This window comes from Ictidomys tridecemlineatus, chromosome 7 (genome assembly GCF_052094955.1).
Source record: "Ictidomys tridecemlineatus isolate mIctTri1 chromosome 7, mIctTri1.hap1, whole genome shotgun sequence".
NCBI lineage: Eukaryota > Metazoa > Chordata > Mammalia > Rodentia > Sciuridae > Ictidomys > Ictidomys tridecemlineatus.
In genome coordinates this window covers 140,103,311-140,116,558 of record NC_135483.1, presented here as the reverse complement: position 1 = coordinate 140,116,558, position 13,248 = coordinate 140,103,311, and the positions used below count along the sequence as shown (strand labels likewise).

The following is a 13,248-nucleotide window of genomic DNA, read 5'->3' as shown; positions in this document are numbered from 1 at the left end:
ACTTATCTCTAAATTTTGTTTAAAAAGAAGTCTGGGGATGTGGCTCAAGTAATTAAGTGCCCCTGGGTTCAATCCCCAGTACCACAAAAATATTTTTTTTTTATTAAAAAAATTAAGTCTCTTTACAACTTTTGCTCCTAAATTATCTGTCAGAAAGGTAAAATAAGTTGATATTTCTACCAATATTGAACAGTCTTTGATGTAAAAACAGTCTCTTATTAATTGGTACTGGGAATTATAGATCCAGTGGTGCTTTACCATTAAGCCACTTCCCCAGCCCTCTTTATTATTTGAGACAGGGCCTCACTAAGCTGCTGAGGCGGCTTCAAGGGACTCTCCTGCTTCAGTCTCTCAAGTGGCTGGGATTACAGGGATACACTACTACACCTGGCTTATTTATTTTTAAGACAGGGTCTCACCATGTTGCCCAGGCTGGTCTTGAACTCCTAGGCTCAAATGATCCTCTTGCCTCAGCCTCTTAAGTAGCTGAGGCTACAGGTACATGCCACCATGCCTGGCCAACTTCCATTGAGATGTGAATACAGATGTTTAACATATGAACTTTTAACATTAAACCACTGTTAAAAGAGAAATGAAGGAGATCTGGAACATAAAACTTGAGCAAATAATATTGTCTTTCTGTGCACACATATGAACATGTAACAATAAATCCCACAATTATATATAATTATAATACACAAAAATATTTTTTTTTAAAAGAGAGAGTGAGAGAGGAGAGAGAGTGAGAGAGAGAGAGAGAATTTTCAACATTTATTTCTTAGTTCTCGGCGGACACAACATCCTTGTTGGTATGTGGTGCTGAGGATCGAACCCGGGCCGCACGCATGCCAGGCGAGCGCGCTACTGCTTGAGCCACATCCCCAGCCCCCACAAAAATATTTTTAAAAAGAGACAATTTTCAGAGTGACATTCTATTCACCTTTGATATTCTCTCAGAGTCAAAGGTTTAAACCAAACAGTTTCACAGGAATAAAATCAATCTCATTTGTGATTCCAGCTTTTGGGTAAAAAAATCCCTGGATGGCATGTTAAAGAACTGCAATGTTATTTACCATTAGAACACAATGCCAATTACTCTGATTAATCTTATTAAAATTAAGCAATATGTACAATCTGGGGAAGTTATGAACTGCGTATTAAATGGTACCAAAGAAATATCACTAATTTTGTTAGGTGTGAAAATGACATTATGAACATAAAAAAGTCTAGATTTCTACTTCCAGCATGACAGTGGTAAGGCTTTGTAGACACACTCTGAAAGCAAACTTGTGAAAAATTATAAAAGGATAACACTTAAAAGTCTTGGGAAATGCTATTGGGGACATACAGCACATGAAGACATGTTTATTAATGAAAATCTATTAGTACTCATTAAGAATATGGAGTATGGGCTGGAGATGTAGCTCAGTGGTAGAACACTTGCTTACTGTGCACAAGACCCTCAGTTTAATCCATAGCACTGGAAAAAAAAAATCTTAGAATAATAGGAGTCTTTGGTGTTTGGAGCAGGAAGGGTTCCATTCTTCCTCATTCCTAGTTCAACAAGATGGCCACTCTACTTCAAACTGGTGTACCAAGAACACAAGGCTCCTCTCCCCACTGCCTCTACTAAGAGAACTATCTCCCTAAGAGAGGCAGAATGGTAGCATTCCTCATCCAACCCTCAGCTATCTGTTGCAGACAATGAGTCCTGAGTGAATGTAGTCAAGAGGTGGGGTACCTCTCTGCCACCCAGGTCCCACTCAGGAAGTGGAGGCTCTGCCTTGGGTGCAACATGGCTGAGAATACTATTGCCCTGATAGGTCTTATCCCTCTTTATAAAGCAATGGGTCCATCCTAAGAGAGGCAAGTTGAAAAGATGTAAGGCTAGTGTTCCCTCAAACTTACAAGTTCAGCTTTTAGAGCAGGGATGTGACTCACAGAGAAGAGTTTCATTTACTCCTATTAGAGTGCTGGTTTGAAGATTATGCCTGGGAGAAGTAGGTCATAAAACAGATAGTCCCTAGTTCCTTCTAGAAAAACTGACTTTATTTACAACAGATGTGGAGAAGGATCAAGCCTAAGTGTACTGTCAAAACCAGTAAAGACTGTGGTAAAAGACAAATGGGAGATAGGCAGATTCATTGGAAATATAGGCTAAATTACTGGCTGGCTAATTTGCCAGAGTGAACCAGAAAAAGCTAACTGAAGGAGCCCTTTTGAGTTCAGAACAAACTCCAAATGCAGACTATTCTAACTTCTGCTTCTGGTGCAACATGAAAAGAGCAGAAGTTGTGATGCTTGAACTCATTGGAAAATGGCGAAACAATTCGAAAATTAACAATTATTCTTAGATCCAGCAGAGAATTGAGGTCACAGGGAAAAAATCACAGATTAACAGGAACAGAGTCCAAGAAACAAGCCACTGGAATCAGTAATGGGAAGACATAAACAAGACAATAAGAAAAATTTAACTTCTGATACCTATGGTTACATCAAATAATAATAGCTTCACCCAGATAAACATAAAATCTAAAGGCCTACTTACCTCAATTCCTTTTCCCTAATATGTCATACAGTCTTCAACAAAAAAAATTATAAGGCATGCTAAAGGGCAAAATACAAAGTTTGAAGAGACAAAGCAAGCATCAGAACTGGGCTCAGATATGGCAGAGATTCTGGAATTATAAGATCAGGAACTTAAAAAATCTCTGGTTAAACCTGAACTCCCAGCTACTTGATAGGCTGAGGTAGAAGGATCCCACATATAAGACCAGTCTAGGCAACTAAATGAGGCTGTTTAAAAAAATTAAAAAAAAAAAAAAAAAAAAAAAAAAAGGCTAGTTGTGTAGTTGAGTGGCAGAACACTTGCCCATTATGCACAAGGCTCTGGATTTAATAGTAAGGCAAAACAACAACACACTATGATTAATACGTTAAGGACTCTAAGGGAAAAAGTGGACAACAAGCAAGAAGAGATGGCCAATTAAGTAGAAAAACAAAAATCAAAAGGAAATGCTAGAAATCAAAAACGGTATAGTAGAAGTGAAAAATGATTCATCAGTAGGCTGGATACAGCTGAAGAATCAGTAAGCTCGAAGAGAAGTCAACAGAAATTTCCCAAACTGAAAAGAAAAAAGAAAAAAGTAGAACAGAATATTCAATAACTATGGGACAATTAAGAGAAGGTGTAATGTACACACAATGGGAATACCAGAAGGAGAAAAACAGAAATAGGGACTGAGAATTTTATATAACTCACGAGACGCCCAAGTACAAGTCCAGGAAGCTCAGAAACACTAGTAGGGAAGTTAAAAAGAAAAAGAAACTACACATAGGTATATCATATTCAAACAGCAGAATATAAAAAAAATGAGGAGAGGGCTGGGACTGTAGTTCAGTGGTAGAGCACTTTTGCCTAGCACAAGTGAGGCACTGGGTTTGAACCTCAGCACCACATAAAAAACAAATAAATAAAAAATACAGGTTAAATTCTTTTTTAAAAAATGAGAAAATCTTAAAAGAGAAGCAGGGAGGGGAAGGCACCTTATCTACAGAGGAGCAAAGAGAAGAATTACATCAAACTTCTCTTTCAGAGATCATACAAACAAGAACCAAGTGAAATATCTATAGTGTTGAAAGAAAACAAAAAAATTCCACAACCTGGAATTTCTGTATCCAGAAAAATTATCCTTCAAAAGTGACTATCCAGATAAACAAAATTGAGAATATCTTGCCTTATAAGAAATATTCAAAACATTTTTCAGAGAAAGGAAAATGATATGTCAGGTCTAAAAATGGAAGTGTTAGAGAAGACATAAATGAAGGTAAAATAAAATTCCTGTTTTTCTTTATTGAATTAAAAAAGTTTGTTGAAAATAAAAACAGCAAAAAGGTATTCAGTGATTATAACAAAAATAAGTTTAAAGATATCTTTATATCAATGACAATGGTGTTATAAAGATATCTTTAAACTTAATGGTGTTGTGTTATAAAAGAGGGAGAAAATAGGAACATTCTGTTGATACCAGTACTACCCATGAAATGGTCCTGTATACAATCAAAAATACACTAGTCCCCTCCCTTGCCCTGAATATGGCTTTTTAGCCTTCTTTTATAGTCTTTTGCCCATAAGTATTACAGTTTTTGAGATTTTGGCTTTTAAAATTTCAACATTTGGCATTTAAATCTCTTAGGATTATAATTTTGGGGATTTTGATTTTGGGAGATTTCTAAATTTAGGATCACAGCATTCAAGATTGTCTTTTTTGTTTTACAACAATGAAAATGTATAATTATGATGATGGCTGTGTGTATCTGTGAATGTAAAAAATCAATTGTACATTTTTCATGGAGAAATAGTATGGTATATAACTATCTTAATAAAGTTCTTAAAAAGAAAATGCCCAAGACTTTTTAAGAGATACACACTGAAGCATGTCAAGAATATGCTTTAAAATACCTAGCATAGAGGTAAAGGAAAGGGGATATGGATGAGAGAAAGAGAGTGTTGCAAATCTTGATAGTTTCTAATTCTAGGTAATGGGTATATGGGGATTCACTGCAGCTTTCCCTGTAGCCTCATGTTGGACTGTTGTGGTTGAGGTTAACTGTTAAACATTCTGGATCTATAAATACTATTATTTTGTTTGAAATTTTTTCTCTTAAAAAAGTAGCATCTAATTACATAGTAACCAGCTTTCAGGACTCTGGTATCTTTAAGTTTTATAAACAATGAGGCAGGAAGAGAGGGGGGAAGTGCTGTGGAGTGATATTAGACAAGTTATATTGCTATGCTGTGTGCATAATAATATATGACAACAAATTCCATCACTATGTACAACTATCATGCACTGATAAAAATGTGGGGGGAAATGTATTATTTTGCCTGGATTAAATGCAGCTGTGCTTTAATATAGTATTTCTAAAGAGGAAACCCACAATTTTAGACTTAAGATTTTTAAATTACGTGCATTTTACTGCCTAGTCTTATTTCGGACCTATTTTCCCTTTCTTCTATTTTCCTGTACATTAATGTAGGCATGTGATTCTATAAAACTTACTGATGAGATCAACAGTCTGAAAAATTATCACTAAAAATTTACCTGCTAACACAGCACCGATAATTGTCAAAATATATTCTTCCTCTCTCATAAGCTATAGGTGACTTGGAATGAGTTGTCCAAACATTCTTAAATTTAGTACTTTCCTGAAAAATACAAGGGATTTCGGTTTAGGAAAGAATTCATAAGTTTCTACTCTGTGCATCCATTTTAAGTAGGGTAAATATATCATTTTCAAAGTAATTTCACATATGCTATTTAAAAACATTTTGAATTCTTCCTCACCCTGCCCTCGCGTCTAGGTTAAACTGGGTGCCCAACTTTTAGAAACACAGTTTGCAGGAAGGCATAAGCAGCTTAAAACTAAAACCATATGGCGGCCCTATTAACACCTATTTACTAATCCCCCAGGTGCACGACACGTATTCCCCCTTCCCGTCACATGAAACACACTCAAAAGGGAGCCTAGAATGCAAAAACTGCACCCCAGCAGGAAGTCTGACCACAGGTGCCCCGCTGCCTCCACTCTGCCCGCGACCGGCGGGAGGTCACCTGGCACACCAGCTCCCGAAGGATGCCCAGGTTCGTCCTCTGCACCACGCCTGCGTCGCGCGCGAAGAAGCCCAGAGCCCGGCGACTCAGCCTCCGGCACACGTTGGGCTTCCGGGTTGGGCCCATGGATGAGCGATCGGCCCGCAGGGTTGGCTGGGCCGAAGAGGGGCTGGCCCCTCACTCCCACGTAGGGCAGAAACAGCTACCTCCGAATCTTAAGAAAGCTAACCGGGTAGCCGGGTACTGGGTACCCAGTAACTGGGCGAGGGAACGCAAAGTACGCACCACCTGAACGCGAAGAGGGGAAGAAAAAAAAACGCCCCCTTCCTGTCCTGCCCCTAAGACGCTCTCCGCCCGCGGACAATGCAAAGTCGCTTTACCTCACGGCCTGCCGTAGCCGCTACCTCAGAGGGAAATGTAGTTCCCAGGGCACGCTGGCTTCCTCCTGGACTACAACTCCCATCAGGCAACAGGAAATGCGTTCTTGCCCCAGCCCCGCCCCAGCATGCCGCGGCCCCGCCTCCAGAACGCCCTCTTGGGTCCAGCAAAGGTGTGGGCTGCGCTGTGCGGCTCCAGAGCTTTCTTGGGTTGGTAGCGGCGCGCGGGGAAGACCCCTGGGGGCGCTGTGTTGCCGCCTCCTGGTCCAGTTTCCTGGGCTGCACTCAGGGGTCATTGCTTCTCTGGTACCCGGTCTCCTGCCGCCCCTGGCTTTCGCTTTGGGAGGCTCAAGCCAGGCGCCCGCAGGGGCTGTGTCGAGTGTGACCACTCTCCAAAGGTACGCCCCGCGGCTTTCCCTTCAGCCGCTCGTTAGACGTCGTGGATGAGGTTAACTGTTAAACATTTTCTTTGTATAAACACTTTGCTTTTGTATTATGATTAGTGGTGGAAGATGATGCTTTCCCACCAAACTAGGATTGAATTACTCTTCTCAGAGGCCCGCCTTTTGTGTGGCCTGCGGAAAATGGTATTGCGATAATTGCTGCGTTTTCCTTCCTCTCCCTTCCAATCCCATACCCTGCCCCACTTAAAGGGAATAAAATGCTTACATTCTTATAGGACTACCTAAGATATTCCACGTTGATTTCTGTAAGTAAAAGATAGCATACTTTGTTAACTAGCCCTGCCTATATGTTCAAAGTTTCCAGTGCACTAAAATTTCAATAACCTTAAGCTAGAAGTTGTCCCATTGTTTTGTTGTAGGTCCCTGAGAGAGGTCTTTGCATCTCCATCTAGTTCTTAGGTGTTCTAGGAAGGTGAGTGATCATGTCTGACTGGCAGTTCAAAAATTACAGTACTGGTGAGTGCGCTGGGTCACAATTTAAATTGAGTAAAAAAAAAATCATATCTCTTTTTAACCTTGATGCATTTCCTTCAAGCTTGGCTTTTGCTGATTTCCATGACTTATTTAGAGCATACAGTGGAGTGCTTTATTTTTAGACAGCGCTACAATAGTTAATTTGGTAATTCATGAATGCAGCTGTCACTGAGAAAACTAGAACCCAGAAAACATAACTGGATTTTCTTTGGCTGGAATGAAATTCAAGTCATTGCTGAATTGAACTCATTATCTCTCTCTTTTCTCCTTCCTCTTTGCCTTCACTTGTTTGTCTTCCTGTGGTCTTTATCTCACCACCAAACACCCAAAGCAGAGTCATTCTATCTAGATGTCTCCCTTTACCTCACCCACAGCCAAGTCCTTCTGTTCTCTTATTGTCTCATCTTTATTTCATTGAGTAATTTGGGGCCTTACCATTTTTATCATATTATTAAGTAGCCTCCTAACTGTTCTTTCAGTTTGGTACTTTCAGTTCCAATGCTCCCTTCTTCCAGAGTGATTTTTCTAAAGTACAAAGCTGTTCTCATGTTACAATCTTTCAGTGGTTCCCTGTCTCTTACAGCAGAATTTCTCAAACCAGAACTGATACCCAGGATCCTCCATTCTAACTTAAAATATCTCAGTATGTTAAACATGAAATCAAGTATGAAAGTAAGTATAAACTCTTTATATTGTATTTTTATACAACTATAACACCTAAACATTTAAAAATGAAGCAAAACTATAAAATCAATAAATTCAAATGAATACTTACTCGTTGTGTCTAATAAGAATATTTTGCTGGATCTAAAGACTTCTCAAAGTGAACCTCTTCCTTATTGAAAAGTCTATCCATTTTCCCTAGTGTCAAGAGATCACTTGATGTTCCTTTCTTTGTTAAACCACTGCAAAAATTTCCTTTATTTGGTGTGTCATGACTTCTGTTTATTTACTTGGTTGAACCCAGGAGTGCTTTACTACTTCTCTATATTCCCAACCATTTTAATTTTTTATTTTGAGATGGGATCTTGCTAAGTTTCCTAAGACTAGTTTTGAACTCGAAATCTTCCTGCCTCAGGCTTTTGAGTAGGTAGGATTACAGGCATGCATCACTGTACCCTGTTGGTTCATAACTTCACTGAACCTTCATTTGAAAATGTCACTTATGTATAATAGTTCCCATTTCTTTTTCATCCTGCACCAATGACAAGTGGTGCAACAAATGTGACACAGATGTGTCTGAACCATATGTGTGAACTGAAATCTTGTTAACACTCAACTAAAAGTGGTCATCCAGATGACCCAGAGTACCCTTTTTTAAAAAAATCTTTTTTTTCCCCTTCTTTTCAGTTTTTGTCAGACTGAAAGTGAAAGGTTTCTCCTACAGAAATCTTAATCTTGAGAATGTATGTACAAATCCCTAAGGGTCCATATAAGTACCTAATAGCACAGATTAGAATGCCTTAGTGAAGAATACAGGGCACTTCATTAACTTCAGCCTCATCTTTTTGGCCATCCCTCACATGTGCTCTGTGGTTCTGATATTTGCCCCTTTTTTCTGGAACTCCTTCCCCATTATCTCTTATGCATTTATGGCAACACTCTTCCCAGGTGTCAAGAGTTCCACTCAGACCCTTTTCCTGACCTCTCGAGCTTAATATAAGTAGCCTTGTTTTGTCCCTCCATGTTTCTCTTCCTGAGCAGAAACAGTAGTAAGTCATTCTGCCTCTTTAGCACATTGCCTAAAATGTGGTTAATGCACATGTGTGTTGATGAATAAATGACCTATAGGAACATGTGACCATAAGGAATCTATTTAAGTACTTTTAACATAGATGCAGATTTAGTCTCCCCTTATTCAGGTAGTGATAATCAAATCAAAATGGAAATTATAACATTAAGAAGAAGAACTAACTTTCCAAAATCTTAAATCCCTAAAAGTTCCACCTATAAAATAGATATTTTTTCATTTGTTAAAGGAAAATAGCATGAACAGATACATTTATGATTGGGAAACAACTTAGTTTGGGAATTTTAACATAATTTGGTTCTTTTGTTTTCTTTTTTCCCATTCTTTGGCTGTGTTATATTTATAGAGTCCTTAGCCATCCTAGCCATAATATTTTTAAGACAAAGAAGAAGAAATGTAAATTTACAAGTGAATAAAATGCTTTTTGTTCATATGCTTTTCTTAAAGAAGCATAGTATGACTAAATAAACATATACAACACTCAGGTTATTAAACTTAAACTTTTGTTCAGAGACAAAGAATTCTGAACCAAGGCCTCAGGAGGTCATTCATTTATTCAATTATTTTCATTCACAATGTCCTGGGAACTATTTTGGCATAGGTTATAATAGCAGACAAGCTAGACAAGGTCCCTATTTATGAGGAAGAAGATATACAGGAAATAATTAGATGAAAAATTCAGGTAGTGATAAGTGCTAGAAGAAAAATAAAACTGGGTGAGGTACTAGAACATGGTTGGAAGCCCTGCTTTAACCAGAGTGGTCAGGGAAAGTCTCTTTGAAGAGGATCCCTGAATGGATCCCTGAATGATGAGGAAGAGCTAAGCTATAAAGATCTAAAGTAAGTGTCCAGGCAAAGGAATGCTTGAGCACAGGGTTCCCAAGGCTTATAACAACAAGCTTGGCTTATTCTGAAATAGTCAAAAGACCAGTGCAGCTCTTTAATGTGCAAGAGAGAGAGAATCTTGAAGTGGTAGGCTGAGACCTAATCATGTTGGGCACACTTTCTTCATCCCCCTTTTTTTTATTGGTGATTATAGTTATACATAATTCATGTTGGGCTTTGTAAGGCCATGGTAAGGAGTTTGGATTTTATTCTGTTGTGATGGACAGCCATAGTAGGCTTTGAGGAGGAAAGTAATGTGATTGAATTTGTGTTATAATAAACTCTTTATGGGTATAGTGTGGAGAATGTATTGGGCGGGGGGTAAAAAGTATTGCAACAAGACAGGTGGCCACATTGTTCTAGGTGCAAGCGATGATAGTGTTTTGGACTAAAATAGTAGCAAGAGAGATGGAAAGAAGTAAACAGATTCAGTATATGTTTTGGAAACAGTTAAGAGAACTTATGCTATTAAAGATATTAAGGATGAGGGAGAAAAAAAGAATCAATTGAAATCATAGTAAAGCAGAACGATAACAGTTACCCACAAATTCCCTGGAATAAATGGGAAACAGATAGCTACTTATAATGTCAATAAAACAATGCCTAGATTTTATGAAAAATATATATTAGCATTATAGACATTAGCACTGAGGAATGTTAGAATATATTCTGTGGCTAGGACATAATAGAAGAGGAAAATAAAATCGGATATCAGAAGCAGGTGAGAATAGAGGATGTGGGACTATGGAAATGTGATGATAAGTCATTAGACTCCTATAGCACAAGAAATAAAATCAAGAATCAATAAATGGGATAGATTCAAACTGAAAAGCTTCTTCTCAGCAAAAGAAATAATCAGTGAAGGGCTGGGGATGTGGCTCAAGCAGTAGCGTGTTCACTTGGCATGCGTGCAGCCCGGGTTCGATCCTCAGGACCACATACAAACAAAGATGTTGTGTCCGCCGAAAACTAAAAAATAAATATTAAAAAAAAATTCTCTCTCTCTTAAAAAAAAAAAAAGAAAGAATCAGTGAAGTGAAGAGAGAGCCTATAGAATGGGAACAAATTTTTACCACATGCACATCAGATAGAGCACTGATCTCCAGAATATATAAAGAACTCAAAAAACTTAACACCAAAAAAACCCCAAACAACCCAGTCAATAAATGGGCCAAGGAACTGAACAGAAAATTCTCAGAAGATGATATAGAATCAATCAACAAATATATGAAAAAATGTTCAACATCTCTTGCAATTAGAGAATTGCAAATCAAAACTACTCTTTAAGATTTCATCTCACTCCAGTCAGAATAGTAGCTATTAAGAATACAAACAACAATAAATGTTAGTGAAGATGTGGGGAAAAAGTCACACTCATATATTGCTGGTGGGACTGCAAATTTGTGCGGCGAATATGGAAAGCAGTATGGAGATTCCTTGGAAAACCTGGAATGGAACCACCATTTACCCAGTTATCCCACTCCTTGGTCTATACCCGAGGGATTTAAAAACAGCATGCTACAGTGACAGCCACATCAATGTTTATAGCAGCACAGTTCACAATAGCTAAATTGTGGAACCAACTAGATGCCCTTCAATAGATGAATGAATAAACAAACTGGAATATACCCAATGGAATATTACTCAGCATTAAAAGAAAATAATATCATGGCATTCTCAGGTAAATAGGTGGAGTTGGAGAATATTATGCTAATTGAAATAAGCCTATCCCCAAAGCCAAAAGCTGAATTTCTCTGATAAATAGATACTGATCCATAGTGTGGGTGGAGGTGGGAGCATGTGAAGAATGGAGAAACTTTGGATAGGATAGTGGGTGGGAGGAAGAGAGAAGGGAATAGGGGTAGGAAAGATGGTAGAATGAGATGGACATCATTATCCTAGGTACATGTATGAAGACACAAATGGTGTGACTCTACTTTGTGTACAACCAGAGAAATGAAAAATTATGCTTCATATGTGTACTGTGAATTGAAATGCATTTGGCTCTCATGCATAGCAAATTAGAATAAATAAATAAATTTTAAAAAGTCAATAGAGTGATGGGACATTCTCTTTAAATAGATACTTGGGTATAGTATTGGGAATGGGAGTGAAATGTAGGGAGATCAATTAGCAGGTAAGTGTAGGCTTTTACATAAAATAATTATCTAAGAAGCAACTGTCCATCATATTCACAGGTCCTATCCACACTCAAGGACTATATGGGAGGTGTGTGACAGTGGGAAGCTGAAGGGGCAGAAATCTTGGAGATCATTTTATAATTTTGCTTACCACAGAGTATTAGTACATAGGCATTGAATTACTGGATTATAGGGCGTATGCATCTTCAGCTTTATTAGGTAATACCATGTTGACTTTATGTAACTATAGCAGTTTTTATGTTCCCATTGACAGGATGTAAGACCTCTCAAGCATTTCTTTACCTCCTTGCCTGCCTGTATATTGTTACACTTTCACTTTTTGTTGTTGTTTGTTTGTTTGGCAGTACTGGGAAGTGAACCAGAGGCACTGTACCACTGAGATCCGTCATTGGCCCTTTTTATTTTTGAAACAGGATCTTCCTAGGTTTCCTTGCTGGCCTCAAACTTGCTACCCTCCTTTCTCAGTCTCCCAAGTTGTTGGGATTGCAGGCATGCAGCCCTATGCCCAGCTGGACTTCTACATTTTTTCCAATCTAGGCAATATAAAATTATATCACATTATGAAGTTATCATGGATTTCCCATGTCATCGCTTTTGCCCATTTTCTATTGGATTTTTTTTTTTTTGGTGGAATGCTTATGCATGTTCCTTCTGTTGTACTAATCTTCCATCATATATGTTGCAAATATATTCTCCCAAAGACTTGTTACTATACAGAAGCTTTTAATTTTTTTAATTTTTAATTTTTATTTTTGTTGTGCTGGGTATTGAACCCAGGGCCTTGTGCATGCAAGGTAAGCACTCTCTCAACTGAGCTATTTCCCCAGCCCCAGAAGCTTTTAATTTAAATGTAGTAAAAATAATCAATATTTCTCTTTAGAGTTAGTGTTGTTTGAGAAATCTTTAAATTGATGTCATGAAGATGTCGGCCCCGCCTTTTCCTAAAATGTTCTAAAATTTTACCTTTCCTATTTAAATCTTTAATTGAGGACAGAATTTGTTTTTGGAATGTAGTACAAAATAGGGATCCATTTTATTGTTTTTTTCATACATGAATAACCACTTGTCCCAGAACTATTTGTTTAGTAGTCCCTCATTTCCTCACAGATCTGCAGTGCTAATTCTGTTACATATCAATTTACAATTTACATGGTGTATTTGTCTATTTTCTATTACTATAACAACATACTTGAGTTTGGATACTTTATAAAAAGGTTTATGTTTTTCCCAAATTTAGAGACTGAAAGTCCAAAATTCAATGACCCCATCTGTCTGGCCTCTGGTAAGGGCCCCCTTGGGTACATAATAGCATGGTGGTAGCATTGTTGTAGGAATACAAATGAGAGAGAGAGACACTATAATATGACAGGAAGCCAGAGAGATTCAAAAGCCAGGCTTCCTCTTTTTATAACAGTTTTTTCTCTTGGGAACTAACCAGGGTGCTATGAAAACTATATTAATCTCTCCCAAGGGTGGTGCCCCTGTGAACTAATTACCTTCCACTAGACCCCCTCTCTTAAA

The 13,248-nt window shown here is 38.1% G+C and overlaps 2 protein-coding genes across 16 annotated transcripts in view; one reads left to right on the top strand and one right to left on the bottom strand.

Annotated features, from left to right (window-relative positions):
* The window catches only part of Dcaf17 (DDB1 and CUL4 associated factor 17), a 74,060-nt gene extending 67,997 nt beyond the window's left edge, over positions 1 to 6,063 (bottom strand). For 2 of the 14 annotated variants that reach the window (XR_013424139.1, XR_013424140.1), the window contains exons 1-2: positions 5,616 to 5,924; positions 5,106 to 5,209 (exon numbers count right to left, since the gene is read on the bottom strand). Coding sequence is in view for 5 of the 14 variants with exons in the window: in XM_078017588.1 (XP_077873714.1) it covers positions 5,106 to 5,209; positions 5,616 to 5,741 (230 nt within the window). In the remaining 9 variants the exon portion in view is untranslated. The other 12 variants (XM_040294466.2, XR_013424142.1, XM_078017588.1 and 9 more) reach the window with 12 other exon arrangements.
* The window catches only part of Mettl8 (methyltransferase 8, tRNA N3-cytidine), an 87,456-nt gene continuing 80,149 nt past the window's right edge, over positions 5,942 to 13,248 (top strand). The window contains exon 1 of one of the 2 annotated variants that reach the window (XR_013424143.1): positions 5,942 to 6,390. The gene's annotated coding sequence lies outside the window, so the exon portion shown is untranslated. The remainder of the gene's footprint in view (positions 6,391 to 13,248) is intronic. The other variant, XM_021725916.3, reaches the window with a different exon arrangement.